Source organism: Melanerpes formicivorus, unplaced genomic scaffold (assembly GCF_026170545.1).
Source record: "Melanerpes formicivorus ecotype bairdi unplaced genomic scaffold, bMelFor1.0.p_v2 SCAF_5, whole genome shotgun sequence".
In the NCBI taxonomy this organism is placed as follows: domain Eukaryota; kingdom Metazoa; phylum Chordata; class Aves; order Piciformes; family Picidae; genus Melanerpes; species Melanerpes formicivorus.
In genome coordinates this window covers 31,864,666-31,887,692 of record NW_027142357.1, presented here as the reverse complement: position 1 = coordinate 31,887,692, position 23,027 = coordinate 31,864,666, and the positions used below count along the sequence as shown (strand labels likewise).

The 23,027-nt window shown below is 47.6% G+C and overlaps 1 protein-coding gene across 1 annotated transcript in view; it reads left to right on the top strand.

Moving 5' to 3' along the window:
* ITGB5 (integrin subunit beta 5) overlaps nt 1–23,027 on the top strand; it is a 64,459-nt gene that overhangs the window by 10,340 nt on the left and 31,092 nt on the right. Inside the window, exons 3-8 of the mRNA XM_068139026.1 lie at nt 2,587–2,791; nt 7,751–8,000; nt 12,459–12,627; nt 19,190–19,351; nt 20,755–20,850; nt 22,175–22,264. Of these exons, the coding sequence (XP_067995127.1) occupies nt 2,587–2,791; nt 7,751–8,000; nt 12,459–12,627; nt 19,190–19,351; nt 20,755–20,850; nt 22,175–22,264 (972 nt within the window). The remainder of the gene's footprint in view (nt 1–2,586; nt 2,792–7,750; nt 8,001–12,458; nt 12,628–19,189; nt 19,352–20,754; nt 20,851–22,174; nt 22,265–23,027) is intronic.

Genomic DNA, 23,027 nt, shown 5'->3' with positions numbered 1-23,027 from the left:
CAAGTTCCAGGTCAAGTACTTGGGTAGAGCAAGAGAGACTGTGGAGGAGTGTAGAGGTGCTGCTGACCTGAGAGCTTTGTGCAGCTCCTGTCAGAAGGAGTTGTGTTAGTGGCCTTCTCCCACCTCCTGAGCTTCCTGTGGAGAACTTTTGTCACAGAGGTTGCAGAAAAGCATTCTGCAGTGGTAACCATTTCTCACCACAGTGCAAAAGGACAAGTTTGCACATGCATGGGTACCCTTCCCAAAAGAGCTCCCGGTGGGTCCCACATGGGTCTGCTCCTTACCCCATGTGCCAGTGCTGTCTCATCCTCAGCATGTGGATGCTGCTCTTGTGTACACCTCTTGGACACTTGTATAAACAGTCCCATACCCAGAGCCATTTCTCATGGTGTTATGAGCTCAACTGCTAAAGAGTAGCAGCTGGGGGAGGAAGCAGCATCCTCCTCCCCCTGGGCTGCCTGCCTTTCCTGGCTCGTTCTGCTACCCCAGGCCCAGCCAGAAAATTAAGCCCTAATTCAAAGCCCTTTGAAGTTGAGTCTTTCCATTCACATCAGGAGGCTTTGGAGCAGACCTCAAGGAGGATTGGAAATGCCTGATAAAGGCTGCAGTTGCCTGAGCAGCCCTAAATATTGTCCTATTTTATTATTCTCTCCAGAGTTAATTCCTAAGGAATAACTAAAAGTTCTGGGCTGCGCTCCTGGTGCTGTTTGTATCATTTTTTTGCACATCCAGAGTGCCCTTTCTAATAGGTGGCAGCAGAAATAAGCTGGCAGGGGTGCTGACCTGGAGCATTAGTCCTGGTACTGGGAGAGCAGGAGAGCATCTCACTGCAGGTGCCCTGCTGCTGGGTGAGCTGTCCCAGGAAGAGTGCCTGCAGCCCACCAGCTTTTCACTGACTCCAGGTCAAACCACATCCAAGATAAACTTTTCTCCAATGCTGCCCTAAACGTGCTGGTCTGAAAGGCTGGGCGTTGGCTTTGGGTTTGTGAGAGATTCTGATTTTCATTTTGTCATTCTGGAGATGATTTAAGTAGTCCCAGTCCTCCTTTCTGGAAGTTCATCTGTTTACACAGCTCGTTCCAAGAAATTTGTGTTTGTATCCATCTGACGTGACGTCTCCTTGGCCGGACCCAGCTGCTGGATGCTGGAATGCAAATCTCTCATTTTTCAAATAGCACTGGGACCTCGTAGTGAGAAAATGCAGCAGAGAGCCTCTGTCTGTGTCCTGGGCCCCCCCATCCAAGGCTGTCCTTGGGGGACCCCCTAGAACACCCCACAGGGTGCAAAAGCCAGATCTTGTCAGATGGCTTTTCCCTTCTTGACCTCTCCCCCATCCTCTCCCATGCAGAAAGTGAAGCTTATTTAGCCCCATACTGGTTTTTGGCTGCACAGCTGAAGAAGGGTCTGTCATGGCTGCGAGCATCTTCTCTGCATTATTTCATGTCACTTTAGCCCATCAGCCCTGGAGCACAAGACAGTTGTCTCTATTGTTATAGTGCAGAAAGGAATAGGAATCGACTGTTGAAAATCCAGCGAGTTTTGGGCATGCAATTTGCTCCCTTTGGTGCTTTTTTGGAAAAAGAAAAAAATATTAACCCCCCCAACCCCCAGCATTCTGCCAAATGGGCTCTTTGCAAAAGGCTGCTTTGTGCAGCTGGCTGTTCCTGAGCGTTGTCCCACACAAGGCTGCATTGTGCACCACACACAGGGCTCACAGCAAGGGCTGGAGCTCTGGCTTGGGCACTGGCAGACACCCTGCCATGGCAGCCCGTCCTCTGAGGGTGAGCCACTTGCCTGTGCCTTGCTGCCTGGGCTGCCTATTGATCGCCTTCCATGAAGGTTCTTCCACCTGCTTTATTCTCCAGCAAAGCTGCCCAGGACAGCATGCCCACATCAAGACCGCTATGGCTGTTCTCTGCCTCAGGGACCACTTGCTGTCACTTTTTTCCCCTCATGTGATGGTGCTGTGCCAGCATCTGCAGTGTAGAGGTTTGAGAGAGTGTGCAAACATGGTGCTTGTATGGGAACGTGTGGTGTCTTGCTCAGGGAAGAGGATGTAGGTTCCTGAAGCCATCCAACTTCAGTCTCCAGCTTCACATCTGGGTTAGTGGGTTTGTCCTGCTTCCCTCAGTGCCACCTCCTTGTCCTCTCTTTTCTCTTTTGCAAAGCTCATTCAAGTTGGTGCACATGTAAAAAGTAACAACTTCTCACCTCCCTCCCTCAAAGAGATGTCAACTGTCTGTCCAGGCAGCAAACTAAACATTGGCCTATGACAGGGACAGGAGCAAGTGCTGCTGCTGTGGCTGGGGGGGAAACCAAGGCTTAGTGTTCTATTGTGGTGATCTGTGAGCAAATTCGATCTTCAAATCCTTGCAGAATTTGTTTGTTGTTGTGTTTTGGTTTTTTTGGTAGACCCCTTTGAAAGGCTCAAGGATCAGTCCTCTTGAGTACGGCCACTACAAATGACACCAGCTTCTCCTTGTCATCTCCTATTTGCTACAGATACCAGCATATCAAAACAAAGCCCCTGCTGTGGGATTGATGTTTCTTCCTCCCTTTCCCTTTTGTCCGTTCTTCATCCCCCAGGAGTTTGGCAGCACAAAGTCCATCACATCGCGGTGCGACTTCCTGCAGAACCTGATTGCAAATGGTTGTGCCGGGGCCATTGAAAACCCCAGCAGCCGCATCAGTGTTGTGAAAAATGTCCCTCTGAGCAGCAAGGGCTCTGGCCAGACCCACCTGGATGTCACACAGATCATGCCTCAGAAGGTTGCGTTGAATCTTCGTCCTGGTGAGTCCTTAAAGACTGGCAGCCATATGCTCGGGGGGGAGGGGGGTGAGTGAGAAAGGGTGTCTGGGACATGCTAAGAGCGTACAGCTTGTGACCTTGTAGCCCACCAAGGCAGGTGGCTGCTCGCCCCTTCCACAGCCCTTAAACTTTGGTGGTGCATCATGAGCTGAGTTGTGTGTCCTCCATGAAAGTATGCTGCTGTTACACAAAGTCAATCACAGCCTACCCACAAAGGTTTCAGTTCTGGTTTTAACCCCTGTGTGTGTTTAAAGGGAACCTTAAAAATGTAATGACTGGGTGGAAGGAATTAAAATAACTCTGGTTCCTGCCCTGACAGTGCTTGACTCCAAACAGAGACACATCTTTCTATGAATTGGAAACAAAAACATGTACCTGTTTTCTGTTGGTATGCAAAAGAGCCATGGGACCAAGGCAGAAGATGGAGATACAAACTTGTGACTCAGGCCTTGGACTGTAGCCAGATCCCTGTTTCATTCCCCTGAGCCATCACAGTTCTTCAATCTCTTCCTTTTAACTAAAAAATTAGAAGGGGATGGCCGGACTGGACCGTGTAAGCACGCTTGTTATCAAAATTCTTTGCATAGTGGGGGGAGCCTTTAATATGGGTTCAGAATTCGTGCAAAAATTTGGCAGCCGCTGGTTCTGCAGGGGGAAAAATAAAGCTCTTTATTGCAAAGTTATGAAGCAAATATAAAAGCTCAATTCATTATAAGCGATTGGTGTGGGTTTCTAAAGCTTACAGTTTTGTGACAGCTCTCATGAGCATACAGAAAAATGAAATTGGATGTTTTACCCAAGAAAAACACAAGTTTCAGCGGGTGCTTACACTACCAGGGCTTTCCTGAAGCCTGAGGGTTGCTGCAGGATTTCTTTTGCTTAATTCCAAGGGTCAGGTAGTCATGATGTCTCTTAATTAACTCTTCCCCAGCAGTATGACTGCTGTCATCAGTCAGACTCTCAAATTTAAAGGAATTTTACTTCAAAGCCTTTAAAGCAGATACCTGAGGGTAGTCAGGACTGGATGTATGGTTTGATGCATGCCTTCTGCATCTGAATGTTGCTGATGAAACAGGTTTGCTGCTGTAGAAAAGGGAGTTGTTATTCAGTTTCTTGAGGCAGTTCCTGGCGGAAAGGGCTGGCTCAGCTTCCACATGTCACCTCCTGCAAACCCTCCTTCACATGCAGTGCCCAGTGCTCAGCAAATTCCCTTTTGCTAGACCCCTTTTCTCAGCTAGAGGTGCAGATTCCCATTGCTCTGGTTTGTGGCAGGTCATGGGTGTCAGTCTCATTGCATCTTCCTGGGAGGCCACATTGTCTAATGCTTGGGGCTGCACAGGGCTACTGTGCTGTTGCTGCCTTTCCTCATGGGGGACCACACTTATGGCCATCTTCGATTCTTCTTGGATGTTGGAGAAACTCCCTAGATCTGGGCTGAACCACAGGAATCTCTCTGAGGGCCCCACAGTGATTCCCACACAGAGCTACTGAGCTCCCCTGCCTGTGCTGCTCTTGCACAGCATCAGAGTCATTGTAGGGGGAGGGATATGTTTGTAATAGTATCTCCCATTTCTGTTCTCTTTTTGATGTTGGGCAGCACTCTGACTTAGGGCTGATAACTTTCTAGCATCCTCAGCTTAAATTCTCCATTAATCCTTGAGGTTGAGAATGGGTTTCACCTTGTGAACTCAAGACAAAAAGGAGACAATGTTGATTCAATTTTGGGCATGAAGGGTGTACTATTTCAAAGATGAATTCACATGGAGGTCTGTGGCAATGGTGATCTTTTATTCTTAGACCACTAAGCAGAAGCAGAAGGGAGCGAATTGTCAATTGTTCGCTGTTCCCACTCAGGCAGTTTGATCTAATTGTCCTGTGGCAGAAGTCACATGCCCAAATCTCTGTGCCTACACATAGTTTCCAAAGGCCTTAAACTGTGCATTTAATTTTTATAAAGACTGCTTTTTAATCTTGGGCCCAGCCATGAAGCAGTGTGTCCTGGTTAAATGGAAAAGACGAATGGCACAAAAAGAGTTCAAATATGGATAGATGCAGCTTGTGTTGCCCATCAAGCCCTAAACCTCACCAAGCAGGAAAACAAAACAAACAAAGAAAACCCAGCCCAAAACAAACAAAAAAAGGCTTTTCTTGGATAAGCATAGTTGTAGACTTTGTGTTTTTAAGTTGGCTAAAAGCAGTTTTCCCAGTTTCTGCGCTGCCTCTGCATGACACTATCCAAGAAACATTTCTGATTTCAGCTTTGAGTTCAGAACTTCTCAGTAAAAGCCCAAGGGAGAGGATGGTGGTGATGATAGATGGGGAAGGGGAGGGCTGGATTATCCCTAGAAGTGTGAGAGTAATACTGTGCACAGAGAATAATAAATTCTTTTGCACTTACATCTTCTTACCTTAGCAACATTTTCTCTGAGATAATTGATTTGTGCAGTTAAGAATGAAAGGACCTCCAGCCCCAGGATCCTGTTGGGTTTTTTCTTTTTTGTGTGCTTCTCAGGGACTGACAAATTTGTAACTGTTAAAAAGAAGGGGTTTTGATCACTGTATCCCAAATATCCTTTCTGGCACAGAAATTTCCATCTCAGGACTTGCGTTTTGAAAACAGAAATGTTGGGAAAGGCAAAAGGACACATCCTCTTTGTCTGAAAGGATTGGGTATTCCAATGGGAAAAATATGTAGGAATGAGAAAAATAGGCATAGTAATGAATTTTCCCAGAGTTAAAGACATTCTTGCAGCACTAAATTAAAACCAAGCTTGCAGTCATGGTTTGTTACACTGCAGTGAGTGCTAAAAGCTTTTGCTTTATGTTAACGTGCACAAGAAAGACCTGGACCTGTTGGAGCAGGTACAGAGGTGGCCACAGAAATTATCAGAGGGTTGGAACATCTCTGCTATGGAAGAAAGGCCAGTAGTGTTGGGGTTGGAGAAGAGCAGGAAAAGAGGAGGCTCTGCAGAGAATTCATTGTGAACTTTCAATCCTTAAAGGTGGTCAGACTTTTCAGCAGGGCCTGTTGTGACAGGACAAGGGGTAATGGTTTTAAACTAGAAGAAAATAGTCTAAAGCTAAACATAAGGAAGAAATGTTTTACAGTGAGGGTGGTGAAACACTGTTGCCCAGAGATGTGGTAGAAGGCCTATCCAACCCTGTCCCAAGGTCAGGTTGGATGGGGCTCTGAACAACCTGATGTAGTTGGAAAGCAGACCTGGATCTAAACCCTCCACAGCTTTCTTTGCAGGAGGCAGGCTCTGACCGTTATGCACATCCCCACAGATGCTGGGACCCTGGCTGCTTTGCTGAGGTGGTGGATGCTGCTGGGCCAAAACAGCTGCTGCAGAGGGCTGGGATGGGATGTCCACTCACTCCTTGCACACAGAGATGGTGTCAGGAATCACTACAAAGCAGATCCTAGGAGCTAGGGAGGGTGTTTGGCCCTGCCTGTGGCTCCATGCAGCATGACCCTATGTGCCACTGAGGGCTCTTGCTTGCTGGGCTGCAAAACCCTTCCATGTCATCTCTTGCCAGCATGGCAGTTTTGTGGTGCTGCTCCTGCATGTTGTTGAACTGGAAATAAGTGGGAGCAGCTGTGCTGCTGCACACAATGAGGGGAACAATAAAATGGTTAAGGAAGTTTTTTCACAATGCTAAAAATGTGTGTTTCATTTCTGGGGAAGAAGTAAGAAAGCCACATTTATTTTGTAGAACTTGCCAGTGCCTGAAGGTCAGCCTCAGCCATTAAGAGCAGGAAGAGGTGGGCAGGAGGGGGAACTTAGTCTTGAGAGGTTTGGAGTCTGTGGATCTCAGACCCCACTGAGCTGGAAAAGGGGCCAAGTTGGTGGCTGGAGTGTGGGATCTACAAACCAGACTAGGGTTTGAGAGTGCTATAGTCTGAGGTTTCCATCTAGACTCCTCTCTCAGCAAAGCATAAGAAAAGCATTTGCCACCCCTTCTCTGCCTCCTCTGAGGTCTATGACTTTGAAGACACGTCATCTTTTTTGGAGTGTGGGCAGTGCTGGTGATGGCCTCCCCTCCTGACACCCCTTCTGGAGAACTTTTCTTGAGAAAGCAGTTTGGCAAAAGTCAGGGGAAAGGCTATTGCTCTTCACATCTGCACAGCTTGTGACTCAGACCTATCAGCTCCTTCCTTTTTGTTCATCACTTTAGCAAGCTTCATCTCTGCCTCAGTGCTTTCTTGGGTGACCCTAACAATCTTCTCTTTGCAGTTCACTTCCCTTTTGCCCTACTTTCTCCAGAATCATGATGGCACATTTGTCTTTCAGGGAAGACTTCATTTTCAAAGGTATTTCTTTTGTGTCTGCTTTGACTTGACTTCCCTGCACAGTTCAGAGGATGTCTTGCAGTCATCTCACTCTGGCTGTTTTCTCCTGATCCCATTCTCTTGCTCCACTTCCTTCTCTCTTTTGTGCAGGACCTCTTGGACTGCTCCTAGTTTGCTTCGAGGACATATCCAAGGAAGCATGTGCATGGTCCCTCTTTCAGTAGTCCATGAAACATCCGAGGTTCACTGTGTTTGCTTTTCTTTCCAGTTTTCTAGGAAAACACCCCTGAAGTACACACAAGCTGGGGCAACAGCATTTTTCACGTGTCTCCCACTAGATATTCTCTCAGCTGAGATGGAAAGACCTTTCCTGTATCTCAGAAGTAAAACAGAGACATGCATTCTATAGATATGCTGTTTTCTTGCTGGCCAGTACACTAAACAGCTCAAGAGGACCCAAAGTCATTACCTGCTTTCCTTTTAGTCTCTTAGGGGTTGTGGAAAAGCTTATTCCTCTCACTCTCTTCTTTTGCAAGTGAGCTATCTGCTCTGCAGGGGGAAGACTGAAAAAATAAAGGCATTTGGTCTGGATTTTACATGTGCTAGGAGTGTCTTCTTCATCGCTCTCAACTCTTGTGTACGTGCAGGTGACCAGACCTCCTTCCGAGTTCAGGTTCGTCAAGTGGAGGACTATCCTGTGGACCTCTACTACCTGATGGATCTCTCCTTGTCCATGAACGATGACCTAGATAACATTCGCAATCTGGGGACAAAGCTGGCTGAAGAGATGCGAAAGCTCACTAGCAATTTCCGGCTGGGGTTTGGCTCTTTCGTGGACAAAAACATTTCTCCTTTCTCCTACACGGCACCAAGATACCAAAACAATCCCTGCATTGGGTAAGTGGTAGGTGTAACCCAAAGGGACAAGCTCTGTGTTTGCACAGAGCCTGGCTTCAGGCTGTGTCCAGTTCTGGAGTCCCTATTACCAGAAGGATCTGGAGGTGCTGGAACACCTCCAGATAAGGGCCATGAGGATGATTGGAGGGCTGGAGCACCTCTCCTATGAGGACAGACTGAGAGAGTTGGGGCTGTTCGGTCTGGAGAAGAGAAGGCTCCCAGGAGACCTTATTGTGGCCTTTCAGTATCTGAAGGGGGCCTACAAGAAAGCTGGGGAAGGAGGGACTTTTTAGGGTGTCAGGTAGGGATAGGACTAGGGGGAATGGAACAAAAATAGAAATGGGTAGATTCAGATTGGATGTTAGGAAGAAGTTCTTCCCCATGAGGGTGGTGAGACCCTGGAACAGGTTGCCCAGGGAGGTGGAAGAAGCCTCGTCCCTGGAGGTTTCTAAGGTCAGGCTGGATGTAGCTCTGAGCAACCTGATGTAGTGTGAGGTGTTCCTGCCCAGAGGGTTTGGAACTAGATGATCCTTGAGGTCCCTTCCAACCCTAATATTTCTATGATTCTTCCCATTCCTGCTTTAAATGCTGATCCACGCTTCAGTTCTGGCTTTTGGGAATGTTGACTAGCCGTGGATGTCATTGTGATACTTCAGAACGACTCCAAATTGGATAATTTCCATTTTTGCAGTGGGTGGTGGGAGATGTCTGCATCCAGAGCTGGGAAACTGATATATCAGGAGCCTGAAGCTATTTTTAAGTACCTGAAGAGCCTGCAAGCATAGCAGGCTTTTTTTTTTTTTGTTTTACAGGCTTTAAGAAAAAGGAGCAAGAGCCAAACATTTCTGATCCTATCTCTGAGTCATAGTTTGGGCTTGAGTAAAGCAATTAACCTCTTTATCTCCATTTTACAGATAAGAGACCAAGACAATGCAAGCCCTTCACAACAAAAATGTTTGGGGGAAGTGAAATTGGTGATGGCCTGTAGTACTGATTAATGACTTCTTGTGAAGTGTTTCGAAGATGTCAGGCAGATTTTTTCATCATCTGTTTTACTGTGGTAGTAAAGCAAACTGGCAGTGGCAAGAGACACAAATGATGCAATTTACTTTGAGTTCTGTCACACCCTTCCTTTTTTTGGGGGGAGGGGGGTTGCTTTTGACTATCTTCGCTAGTCTTTCATTTGGCTTTTAACTACCAGAGTCAGGACCAAGTCCATTGAACTGGGGATTATTCCAGAGTGAAATTAGGTGTAGTGGAAGGTATCCAGCTCAGTTTGGGTGTTGGCACAAAAAGATGAATGTGTCAGCAATGACATAGACATGGAATGATGTCACCATGCTTGCCTTCGTGGTGCCCATCCTACCCTCACCCATCACTAGGATGCTTTCTAGTCATGTAAGGGCAACAAGGTTAGTACTTCTGAGTCCTTCACAGACCTGTTGTAGGATCACTGCATGAATGGATGCCAGGCTCTGCCAATGTGTGTCCTTTAACTTTCCATATTGGGGACAAATTAAAGAGAGCATACATCAGCTATGTTTCTAGGTCAGCTTTTGGCACTGGCCAAGTGTTTGGCATCCCACTGAACAGTGACCATTGACTATACAGAATAATCTGTATTCTGCTTTTGCCAGTTCTGTCCAGAAAGGAAGGTCAAATGGATTTTAACACTGAAAACTCATGCTTTGGCCATGAAATGTAGCCAGAGGTGACCCTGCTTTGCCACTATGGCAGTCTGCACCACAATCTTCATAGCTTGTTTCCCCCAGATTTGGCATGGCTTCAGAGGGATGCTCTCAATCATCTGTGTCTTAGTCTCCATGGGATGGGCTGGGGACAGGGTTTTGCTCCAGCTGGGGAACTCTCAGGAACTGTGTTTGGCCGGTGTGTGATTTAATTGAAGTGGCATGGCTTTTGATGAATGAGACAGAGTGAAGTGTGCAGGAGGAGAGGGTTGGGAGAGGTGTGCAGCGAGTTATGCCTGAAACTGCTGATGTCTTTTCCATCAAGGGCATCTGGAGCAGTTGCCTTATGTTTTTCCCCCTGTGATCAAGCTATCTGCATGTCCTTTTTGGTTTTACCCAGGTGGTTGCTTTTCTGTTTGTGAGCTACATCAAGCCAGCCTGGTCTTGGGAAACCATTTAGTATGGATTGCCCAAAGCAGCTCATGTGGTGGGCGCTCCCTTCCAGTTGTTATTTGTCTCCTCTTCATCCAAGAAGGGATGCTGGCTCCTCACTGATCCCAGGTGGCCACACCTTCCCCTGCCTGCTCTGCAAGTGGGCCGTTGCTGCTGCTGGGTGGCTCACTGATGGGGCAGTGAGATGGCTTCTCAGGTTGTGGGTGCAGCTACTTCTAGTGTCAAAGTAGACTTTCTCCAGTGGCCAGCATGCATCTAAGAAAAAGTGATCTGCAGTGGGTGTTTTTTGCCCCTGATCCAGGCTCTCTCCTCCTCCTGCTTGCATTGATGGCTGTCATCCTGCAGGGCTGGGTGGTGTACAGCCCAATTTTCTTGTGAGGGCTGTCTGGGATCCTTTGTGCTGCCTCCATCTCATCCCAGCCCACTGCTTATCCCTGCTCCTGACCCAGCAGCCTGCCTGGGGTCTCCCAGGGAGCTAAGATACTGCCTTTTGCAGCAATGGTATCATTCAAGAGAGATAATATGAAGGAAATAACCACTAAATTAAAAAATATAAGGAAGGAAAAGGATCTGACCAAACACCTAATAGCCCGTCTACCTGTGACAGGACTTGTGGAGGTTACAGACTTAGATAACCTACCCACACTGCTGTGTACCCTTGCCTAGTCACTCAGATATCCACTGTCCAGCTTGTTGCTACCTGCTGCTGCTTCCAGCAAACGTGGACAGTGTGTGGAAAAAAAACCCAACCAACCAATGTACCAAAAAAGGATTAAATTGTGTATCTTCCTGAGAGGTAGAACCCTGTAGTGTGTCAGTGTTTTCTTTCAGCACCAGGTCTCTGAGAAACCAAGCACTCAGAGGAGTTAAGGGCTGCTTGCTGAGACCCTGAAGAGCAGAGGCTTCAGATGTGACACAGTCCTTGCCTTGGCCCTGGGTGCAAGCCAGACCATGAGGCTGATCATGAGGGATGGCTCCGATAGCCATTGGGGCCCAGGGCAGTGGGACCTCCCCAGTGGTTAGGTGTGTGCATGGCTGTGTGGGTGGAAATCCCTGCTTTGGGGTCCTTGTTGAAGGATTTGAGTTCACAGCAGTGGTAAATCTTAAATACTCCTTTGTGTGTAAAAAGCCTCTTACAATTTACCCATAGTGGGTCATGTGTCAGCAGATGCCTTTAATTGTTCTCTGGGCTTTATCTTTGAAGATAAGAGTGAATTAGTGCCAGCCCAACTCCTTTTTAAACACTTTTTAGTCTTAACCCTTCTTCTTCCTCTGCCCAGCACACACTCACTGATATCCTACACCACCTGAGCACCTTGCTGGCTCTCTTGACCATGCAATGAGTACCAAAGCTGCCTCCTGTTAGTTTTGTAAGTTTTCCGGTAGCCTGCTGAGGCTTCTCTCTGCCTTAGGGTGCCACTCCTACTGTTCTTCTCCAGTGGAGCTGTGGGAAACAGAGGTGGTGTCTGCTCACTGGCTTGCAGGGAGAGTGGGTGGATGCACAAGTTGGTGTTAGTTATCAACACATCTCATGTTGGGCAATTACCAGGTGCCTGGTGACGTGCAGTGGGTGCAGGGTGGCAGGTGCTGCCAAGAGAACCAGATGACTGAGTGAAAATGCAGATTGAAAGACAGGGGGAAAGTAGCTCTTGGCAGTGCCATTCCCATGTGTTGCCCTTTGACACCAACCTATCAGTTCTGCAGGTGAGTGACACAGTTTCCACCACCCTTCATGGCAAGGGTGTCTCTGCCAAGAGCACCCTCTGTGTCACTCACTACAGGTCTCATCATGCACTGTGGATTCCCAGTGTGAGAAAAAAGTTTTATTGGTGCTGAAACTACAGAGCTGCATGGCCCAGAGTGGGCTGGTGCTTGGTGTCTCCACTCACAGCTTACACAGAGAGACATGTTCAGTAACAGAATCATAAAATCATCAGACTGTTAGGGTTGGAAGGAACCTGAAGGATCATCTAGTTCCAACCCCCCTACAATGGACAGGAACATCTCACACTAGATCAGGTTGCTCAGAGCCACATCCAGCCTGGCCTTAAAGACTTCCAGGGATTGGTGAGATCTCTGGAAGCTTCTTCTGCTTAAAGCCCCTGGGGGCAAAAAACAAAACCAAAAAGGGCTCTACTGCATGGCTTTGTAGATAACTAGTCAGAAACTGAAGTGTTCAAAACATGAAATGTTGTGGAAATATTTCATTCCCCTGAATGGAAATTTGGAGACCAACTTGGTAGAGCTGGGAGCTTCTGCAGCTCTTGGCTGGTGGTGTGTTTCCTCCCAGCTGACCGCTCCTCTGTTCCTCCTACAGTTACAAGCTGTTCCCCAGCTGTGTTCCGTCCTTTGGCTTCCGCCACCTCTTGTCCCTAACGGATAAAGTCGACCGTTTCAATGAAGAAGTTCAAAAGCAAAAGGTTTCCCGCAACCGAGATGCTCCGGAGGGCGGCTTCGACGCGATCTTGCAGGCTGCCGTGTGCAAGGTGAGTCACTCTCACTCACTCTCACTTGGGAGGTTGTGGACAGGCAGAGGCTGGTCTCTTCTCCCAGGCAACCAGCACCAGAACAAGAGGACACAGTCTCAAGCTGCACCAGGGGAGGTTTAGGCTGGAGGTTAGGAAGAAATTCTATGATTGCCCATTGGAATGAGGTGGTGGAGTCACTGTCATTGGAGGTGTTTAGGAGGAGACTTGATAGGGTGCTTGGTTGCATGGTTTAGTTGATTAGGTGGGTTGGATAATGGGTTTAACGCAATGATCTTGAAGGTCTCTTCCAGTCTCGTCTCGTCTCGTCTCGTCTCGTCTCGTCTCTTCTCTTCTCTTCTCTTCTCTTCTCTTCTCTTCTCTTCTCTTCTCTTCTCTTCTCTTCTCTTCTCTTCTCTTCTCTTCTCTTCTCTTCTCTTCTCTTCTCTTCTCTTCTCTTCTCTTCTCTTCTCTGATATCTGGGGCTTTACAGCAAAGCAAAAGAGGAGGAAGCTGCTTCTACTCTGCCCTTGGACTAGGGTGGCGCAGAGCCACAAGGAGGATTAAGGGAGTGGAACATCTTCCATACGAGGCGAGACTGAGGGAACTGGAGCTCTTTGGCTCAGAGGAGACTGAAAGGTGACCTCAGCAGTGTTTATAAATATGTGAAGGCTGAGTGCCAAGAGGATGGAGCCAGGCTCTGCTCAGTGGTGCCCAGTGACAGGACAAGGGGCAATGGGTGGAAGTTGAGGCATAGAAAGTTTCATGTAAACGTGGGGAAAAAAAATTTCACTGTGAGGGTGACAGAGCACTGGAACAGGCTGCCCAGGGAGGTTGTGGAGTCTCCTCTCTGGAGATATTCAAAACTTGCCTGGATGTGTTCCTCTGTAATGTGGTGTAGGTGATCCTGCTGTGGTGGGGGGGGGTGTGGATTAGATGATCTTTCCAGGTCCCTTCCAACCCCTGAGATTTTGTGTTTCTGTGATTAAGCTCTGGTATGCTGTAACTACTACATTTGTCTTGCAGAAGCCATGAAAAAATGCCTTGAAAAGTCATGGCTGTTGCTTTCTTGTGTTTTTGTACATGAGAGGCAAAGACCAAAAAAAATATTTGTTTTCTACTTTAAAGGGGTAATAAAGGACCTGTTCCAAATGCAAAGTAATGCTGAGATTTCATCACATGGCTAGACTTGTAATGGTTTGTCTTGTAGGTGCCGATCCCTGAGCACTTGGGAGGGACAGAGTCCTTTAAGATTTGTGCACAGTCATGTGCAGCAGCACTGTGCATTGCCTCAATACATTTCTTCAGTGTGTGTCAAACATAACTTGCAGCATTTGACCCATGCTGAGGGTTGGAGCTGGTTCCTACTGTTCTTACCTTCCCCCTACTTGCGTAGGACTGAATGATCCAGGCACTGATAACCTGCTTGGTCTCTTTGCCAGCACAACTGGAGGTGTTAGCAGTAACTAAAGGCAGAATTCATTAGCTTGGTGCCATCTTAGATACATTCTTACAGGGGTTGGAGATGTTCACTTGAGTATCTTTCTGGAAAAAGTAGGGGGGTTGCTCTGTATCGCATTGTGTGTTGGGGATGGAAGAGTTTGCTCTCCTCTGGCATGTGGCTGATCTTGCCAGGGCTGGCTCCAGTTGCTTTTTTCCCTCTTGACATACAGTTTGTTTTTTCTTTGCTCCAGCCTTGCACAGTATTTTGGTTGGGCATGCTTTCTTCTGGGTCTGGAGTTTGGGAGTCAGGAGATAGGCATCGTCTGCAAGAGTGGTGGGACACAGGCTTGTGGGAAACCAGATCTTCCTTGCCTGGGTTGGCTTCGTTTATGCTTCATGCTCTCCACAGGACTGAACATGCCTTGTTGGATATGATGCCACCCAACAGTCATCCTTCCCCTCCCTGGCACAGATATTGTTGTTGGCACGACTGCAGTGCTGCTTCCAATACTGGCCTGGCCAAAAAGTGCTTCTCAGTTTTGAAGAGCTGGCTGTTGTGGTTAGAGCAGAGGCAGCTCAGGATGGTGAGTCAGCTGTGCCTTCCAGCGTGGTTGTTTTTGTAATTCCTTCCATCACATTATTGCAAAAATGGGACAATGTTTCCCTGTGGTGCAGAGATCATGGTGTGTGTCAAGGGCTCATCTTGCAGGTGTTGGTGGAAGACAGGAGACCTGCAAGATATTTCCTGCACTTCTGTGCTAGTCTCAAACTGTTGGCAAATGACCAAACTGTTTGACTGTTGTTCTTGAGTACACAGAAGATGAATTTAGATGCTAATACCATCTAAAGTAAGGTATCTTCTAGGAAGGGTGAGTAGAGGTGAACATGTGCGCTTGCATAACTCTTTGCATGATATGGCATGTCATGACAGAGGGATTTCTGCAGCCATGGCAGTTAATTAATTACCAGAGCTTGGCTGTGGGAAATAAAGTCCAGGGGACCAGTAGAAAGCTGTGCTGTGGCTCACATTGCCTTGGCAGCCCCTTCATGGGGGTGGGGCAGCTACCTGCTGCTCACAGAAATGAGTTCCATCCATCCAGAGTTATAAAAGCCGACATTTTGGGTCAGCTGATTGACCTCCTAAGCCCCCCAGCCAAAAATGGATGTTTAGTGGGATGTGGTGGCCCAGATTGGTTGGTGGCCATGGGTTGTGATGGCCTGAGCACAGACAAGGTGGATGGAGGTGTCAGGCATCTGAGGTAGCAGTGAAGTGCTGCTTCTTGATGAGGATATTCTTTGCTGCCATGATTGGTGCTGTACATCTAGTGGTGACTAATGAAGTATCCTGGGGACTAAACCCTGCACAGACAGTATCTACTAATTCAGGAACTGTATTTGCCCAGTGCAGAAACAGCAGCATGCAGATACCTTGGTGACTTCTGAGGTGGGTTTCCTCATCACTACTCTGGTATTCCATTGCATCTCACTGAGAATCTCCAGCTTTTTCCGAATTTCACCCTCTCCATCATACTCTAAACCAAAGATTTAGGGCAAGTATGACCTTAGAAAATCCCCTGCCTTGGGACCTATGCATTGTGTTGGCCATGAAGTACTTTGTGTTTAGCAGCAGTGTTTGTGGCGTCCAGGGGAATGTGCTTGGGAGAGCCAGTCATGACATGGCAGAGCCTCACCATCTCCAAGCTACAGTGGCCAAGTGTGGTCTCCTTCCTTCCACAAGCTGAGGTGCCAGAAACAATGCCACTCTGTTGGCTAGGTATTATTTATACCATAACACATATCAAGATTTTCTTCTGCATGAGAGCTGTCGAAGAGCTCTGTAATGCTCAAGTAACTTTTTGGCCTGACTTTCAACTCAAGTTGTAGGGAAAGTGTGCACAGCTAATGCAGACTAACAAGCAGGTCCAGGGTTTGGCTCCTATCTGAAAGATGAAGATATGGTAAATGTTATTCTGGAGGCAATGAAAGACCCTGAGACAATAAGCCTTTATCCTGATGCTAATAGGGTAAGCCAGGAATATTCATCAGCCTTCTGTAATTACATTTTCCATTTGCTGTATTTTGGTTTTCTGCCATTCTTTAAGTGCAAGCATCATATATCGTGGTGGCATGTATAAGTTTCAGATCTTACACACTAAGATAGTGTAGTGCTGGACTAGAAAATAAAGTGTCTTTTGAAATAGTTTTGATTGGTGCTTGCTAGACACAGGTGTGTGGAGATGGCCAAGACACCTGGGAGGCACTGAGGTGCCCTTCAGAGCTATACCAAATGAGGGAGGTTTTGGATTTTGATCTTTAAAGCATACTTGTTTTTCACTCATATCTGTTTCTTGCTTCCACAAAGGTCTGCATCTGTGAAACTGGTGGGGTTTTAGACATATTGATGAAACCAGGGACATCTCTGGTAGTTGATGTGGTGGTAATTGAACACTTTATTCAGCACCAGAAGCATAAACTTAGTTGTTTATTTCAGGCTTGGAGATACTGATGCAGGGGGTTTCAGCCTTTTCAATATTATTTGGAGGGCTGTGCTGTACTGAGATAGCTGTGGCAGTTTGACCAGTCACTGTTGGTTGTAAGGAGTGAGAAACTGGTCTTTTAGGGTATGGGAGGCAAATGTAGTTGGTCCTAGGAGTAGGGGCAAGATCCATAGCATGCCCAGCTCTGCAGAGACATATCTTCCCACTTCACTCTGCTGTGGAGTCAGGTCCCACCTTTGTTTTCAAAGTCCTTTATAACCCATGAGGATCAAAGACCAGATGAGAGGGCAGATGTCAGTGCAGGGTTTTTCATTCAACAATCCCAGTCCAGGAAAAATAAATGAACCTCTCTTGGGTTATTTGTTTAAAGCAGAGTAGAGTGCTGCTCAGTTTTGTGGTGGAAGCTGCATGCTGAAGAGCTGGATTTTCCAATGCCTGGAAGCCACTGGCAGAGACAGTGTGAGATGCAGTGGCTCCTCAGTATGCCAGCCTCTCTCACTGCTTTTTGCACAGATCTGTAGCTGGACCCACCCCATCTGAGACCCCCTGGTCCGATGCTCCAAAGCATCAATTGCTGTCAGTGCCTGAATATTGGCACAAATATTGTGAGTGTTTGTTGGTTTTTTGGAAGTGAGTTCCTGAACTGAGCAACCAAAGTGTTTTTGAAGTTGTTTCTGTGAGAAAAGTGTGTGTTGGAGGCATAGAGAGTTGATCTGTAAAGGGATGCTTAGCCCTCAATTGGAACTTTGGCTTAGCAGGTAAGTGAAGAGCAGTGTCACGGCTAAAAGAGCTTCATAACTGCTGCTGGAATGCAGCTCATTTTTGTTGTGTGCAGCACATTTCTGAGGAAATGAAACTTGGATTGATCCTTTTAATCTCTGTCAGAGTTTCTTAGCCTCGGTCGTCAAATAAAGTGAAATTCACTTTGGTCGTGCAAAGAAAAGTGAACTGGACGGGCTTCTGTCTGGTGGCTGAGTAGACTGAGAGCTGCTTCTTGCCTTGTTATAGCCATAACCATTTAAGTTGAGTTCTTAAAGAACTGCATTTTGGCATGAATTTCTTGTGTTTTGTCCAGTGGGGTCATTTCAGCGGAATGACTCACGCTTCCCAGAGCAAGAAAGTCCTCATTTCATACTCAGCTGGACTGCCATGTGCTGGTACATGGCAAGGGATGTATGTTGCCAAAGATACCTTCCTATGGCCTTATTTGCATTGTGTGGGGCTTTAAAATGCCACTAAAGAAAAAAAAAAATACCTTCTGCAGTAGGGAGGAAATAGAAGGCTGCTCTGGAATGGTGTCCCTGAAGCAAGAGTTATATTTATCTGGAAGATCAGCAGGCTTTGGGCTATGACTCATATTTTAGAGGCAAAAATTGTGCTGGCAGCTGTGATTTTGCATCCTTCTTCTGCATCCTTCTGCCTGCTGTGCTGTCTTGCCTTACTCATGCCAGCTCTGTCCATAGGAAGTGTCTTTGCAGTTGGGCTGTGGCAGCTCACAGGCATCTTACTGTAAAATAAGGCAAAGTTCAGATTTTTCTAGATAACCTCTGGAGTTGAGTATATTCACCTGTACTGTGCCCACCAGTAAGGTTTTCCCAGCTTTGTTTCATTGCTTCCCATAGAATTTGTGTTGTGTTGCTCTGGGCTGGGAGCTGGAGGGAGCGGGACGCTGAATGTGTGTGAGGACGGAAAGTGTGGGGATGTGCCTTTGCTGGCAGGTGGGTAGGGTGGGCAGGGTGACCAGTCCAAGGAGAAGATCTGGAAGATGAGACTTTCTGGCTCAAGTCTCTGCTGTGGCCAGAAAGTTGGCAGGTGGGAGCTCAGACTGTTTGCCTTGGCACGAGCTGGCAGTAGGAGCAGCCAACATGAACAGGGGTGCAGTGCTACAATTTTCAAAGATTTCCTTTGTGCTTCTCTGTTTCTCTCCACTTCCATTGCAACAAACAGATTCGGAGTGCTGTGATAGGCACAGGTCTGCTCCTAGAGCCAACACGAAACCAGGAACCTGGGGAAGCTCTGTGGGAGGGAAATATTTATCCACTAGATTTTATCCCTTTATTTGGGAAAAAAAATCTCTGCATTTCTCCCCATGCAGAGATGGTGGTAATGTCTGGTCCTTGCATAGAGTGCCTGTGCATGCACATAGGTTCACCAAAGCCAGCCCCTTCAGGCAGGGACCTCACTGTGTTACAGCTCAGAAACAACCTCTACAAGCGGGTGGTAATGAATCTGCTGAGTGGGGATATTGCAGTTCTCACTGTTGCCTTGCCTACTCTACAAATCTGAGGAAACAAAGTCAGATTAAATATGTGGAGGAATTTGGCAGGTCTGCTTTGGCTATAAAAGCAGCTAAAACTCTTATTCTTGGATCTGGGCAGGGAAGGTCTGGTGGACAGTCCACATACTTCCCCATGCCTGTTTTAAGTAAGTGTGCTGGAAGGAGATATTGGGAAATGCTAGATGAGCCCTGACCTTTTGTTTTCTTGCCAGGGATGGGTAGACAGAAGCATAGTGCTCTTCTAATTAGTGCTAATGGGTCTGATGCTGGATGGGCATGTGGCTGGGACTGTGTGCAGGGTGAGGGGCAAAGCTTGGGCTTGGCAGGAGTAGGCCAGACATCTCACAGGTTTGTTTTCCCACAGGAGAAGATCGGCTGGCGTAAGGAGGCATCTCATCTGCTGGTCTTCACAACGGACGATGTGCCCCACATAGCCCTGGATGGGAAGCTGGGGGGGCTGGTGCAGCCCCATGATGGCCAGTGCCACCTGAATGAAGTCAACGAATACAGTGCATCTAGCCAGCTGGTGAGGGGTTACATGGGGGGCTCGGCCCTTGGAGAACTCAGGGTGTTGGTGGACCTCTCAGCCACCCATGACTCCAGCAGCCTATGGCAGACTCCCCCCCTGACCAGCATGGTTTCACCTGCTGCTGCAGTTTGCAAACAAAATTTGCAATCCTCCCATAGTGAACATTTCTGTGATGCTCAAAAATTGCTTAGGAGCTTAGTGGATTCCTTCAGGGCTCATTGCAAGGGAAAGAAAAGGACTGTCCTGAAAAGCATCATAAGTTACCTGCAAAGTGTAGAGGCAACTTAAAATGTCATCTCTTTTCTAAAATGTCTGGTGGACTGTCAGCTCCTCCCTGAGTAGGATGAGTCTACCTTGAGGTGATTACAGTAATAAGCACAACAGGATGCTTCTCTTAAGACTTTGAGCTCAACACTAACATAGATCTCAGTAATAAACAGCCCAAATGGCCATTTTTTTAAAAAATTAAGCTTAGTGGAGGAAACTTCTTGGGTGAAGGAGCTTTTGCCTGCCACCTCATTATCACATCCTTCTGCAGCAGTGTGCTTTATTCAGCAGGTCGGAAGCACTACTTTCTGCACAGATGCCACCTTATAATAGCAGGCATTTCTGGATGGAAGTTAGGATCCTCACAGAAACCTTTCCACCCACCTGGCCAATCCTAGCAAGTATCTGTATAATGGGGTTCAGCTTCCATACTGACTGGGAAGATGACATGGGGATGCATCCTTGGTGTTTCCATCTTTAAGTCTTAGTGTGTCTCAATCAGCCCTACAGTTTGCCCCTAAATGAGGTGTTTTTCTCCAAGGATAGCACTTCAGTAGCAGCCTGAGATTTTAAACTCAAGCTGGTCTCTTCTAAGTGATCCCTGGTTCATTATCCTGTTGCTTGTATGTAGCTAGAGCAGTATTTCCCTGCCATCCTCTCTGAGAAGTCAACAGAATTAAGGAGCTTACTGTAATCTCTTTTTGCTTCCAGCATGCAAAAAGAGCAGGCAGTAGATGTTTCTGCTTTGGGAGAAAAAAATTGGACTTGTCCACTTGCTGCAATTCTAGATCCTCCTGCCTTGCATACCTGAAGGTAGCAGCCAGCTTATTACACATGTGTGTGCCGATGGCAAAGCAGAAAGAGGAAAAATAGCAAGCTGGTGTTCAGGTATTCTTGCAGCTAATTGTGTTGTCAGTCATACAATATAATGAAAGATGCAACAGAAATGCTTAAGGGCTGACAGAATTTCTGCTATTTCAACTGGGACTGTGCTGATGCACCAGGCACTTCATCCCACCACAAAACATGCCACTTTTCTGGAACGAGTTTTGCTGCTGGGGCAAGAAGAGCAACGAAATGAGTATTTGTTTCTGTGTTACCGACCAGTTTCTCTGCCCTTGTTGTGCCCTTAGGATTATCCTTCCCTGGCACTTCTTGGGGAGAAACTCTCTGAAAACAACATCCACCTGATTTTTGCTGTTACAAAAAGTCACTACATCCTGTACAAGGTGAGTGCTGCTGAGCCACCCAGGCTGGGGCAAAACTTAAGCGTCTCTTGAAAGCATCTGCCTGCTAGTGCCATGTAGTGAAGGCTGCTGCCAGCGTGTGTGCAGAGCCATGAGTGCGTGTGTGCAGCCATGAGATGTGTGCAGCTGTGAACATGCATGTGCACCTGCAAGTGTCCACGTGTGCAGCTGTGAGGATGTGTGCAGCTATGAGTGTGTGTGTGCAGACATGAGCAAGTGTGTGCAGCTGTGAGCACGTGTGCAGCCACAAGTGCCCATGTCTTCAGCATGAGCACGTGTGTGCAGCCGCAAGTGCACATGTGTGCAGCTGCAAGTCCCCATGCATGCATCTGTGAGCATGAGTGCATGCAGCTGCAAGTGCACGTGGCCACGTGCTGGCAGCAGGGCTGGCAGGGGCAGGCTCAGCTCGCTGTCCCTCCCCTCTAGTCCTGTCAATGAAAAGCACTAAAGCTTCTTAGAGCAGAGAGATGTATGTGTTAGTGAGCATGTGAGGACCTAAAATAGACTCCAGTTTAATCTTGGATGTTGGGAAGGCTGCCAGCTGTGCAGTGTGCAAGAGAGAGAGCACAAACCTGCTCAACCCATTCGGCAGTGACTTAATCCCATTACCTAATTGCACACAGTGCTTCTGCCCAGCTGTGTTTTTCCATCATGGAGTCCAGGGCCCCAACACACCATGAACAATCTGAACTCTCTCGTCATCCCCACTCTTCCTCCGAAACAAAAAGGTGACCTGAGCTGCAAGGGCTGGCCTATGTCTGGAGCTGCCCAAGGGAGGTACTTCAGGCAGGGTTGCATTTGGAAACCTCTGCTCAGGCTCTCGAGGCTCAAGTGAAAACAGCAAGCAGTTGCGTTGCTAGGTTAAGATGCTGCTGGTGGCCCACAGAGAGGAGAGTGGGAGAGCTGAGCTCATTCCCCACCCCCTCTCCTGGGGATGCTCATAGGTTGTGAGGCGAGACAGGGCAGCCAGACCTCCCTCCCTTCAGTGCTGGCTTTCCAGAGTGCACAGCAGCTGGGTCTCGCCCCCTCTGGCAGCAGGCTTGGGTTGGGTCCGTTAGTCCCCATCCTGTGGCCATGAGCTCTGTGCAGCGTTTGCCATGCCACGTTAGCAATGCTTGGCTTAAACAAGCTCCACAATGATGTCAGCCAAGCTGTAGTATGCCACAGGACGATGGAGCAGGGTGCGTGGCTGGTGTGTGCATGGTCGATCCCTCCTCAACCTCTGCTTTTCTGTCTCCATTTCAGCATTTTCTTTAATTTCACCCCCCCTCATTTTTTATTTTCATGTTTTTTTTATCCCCTCAAGAACTTTACTGCCCTGATTCCTGGGACAACAGTGGAGATTTTGCACAAAGACTCCAAGAATATCATTGAGCTGATTGTCAAGGCCTACAACGTAAGTGCCTTTTAATACTGCAGCTGCTGCTGTGTAAAGTGCCAAGAGCTCAGCTGGCTTGCCTCTCCTGGGTGTGCTCCACCCAGCTTGGGACACTTCCTTTCCCACATTGCTGGAGCTTGAGCATCCACCCTGGGAAGGGAAACAAGGTGTGTGAGGTGGAAAAGGAGCGTGATGGAGATTTCATCTCATGTCTCTTGGGCACAGAATAACCCTCAAAATTCAACCCTGATCTAGCACTGTTCTGTCTCAGAGCATCTCTACCGGTAGGTAAAATAGATGATTTATTTACTATCTGATATTCAGAGGCCTCCCAATAGTCTGACCAGGATCCAGCTAAGGTCACATCCTTGCACAGGTCTTGCACATGTCTCCATCAGCACAAGTTGGTTCACCTCATGAGCATCACTGTGTCTCCAGTATCCTAAGGGAGCCTGCCTATGTGGTGTTGCCAGTGTAGCCTGCCCTGCCACAATGGGGCCCGTGGGGGACAGCAAGGAAACTGCAGCTGTGGTGCTGACCTGATGTTGTCCATCTCCATGGGGATCAGGGGAGCAGATCAATTAGAAGCAGCTAAAGTGCATGTGCATTGGATGTTTAGTTGTCAGTGTTTCTCTTGACTTCTCCCTGAATTCTTGTAGATTGGCACTTCATGCTTCTGGAAAGATATTGTTGTGAGACTTCAGGTCAGGGTTCTTCATGCATAGGACCAGTGAACACAGCTTTCAATGGCTGCAGGCTCTTCTTCTTCATACTATGCTCA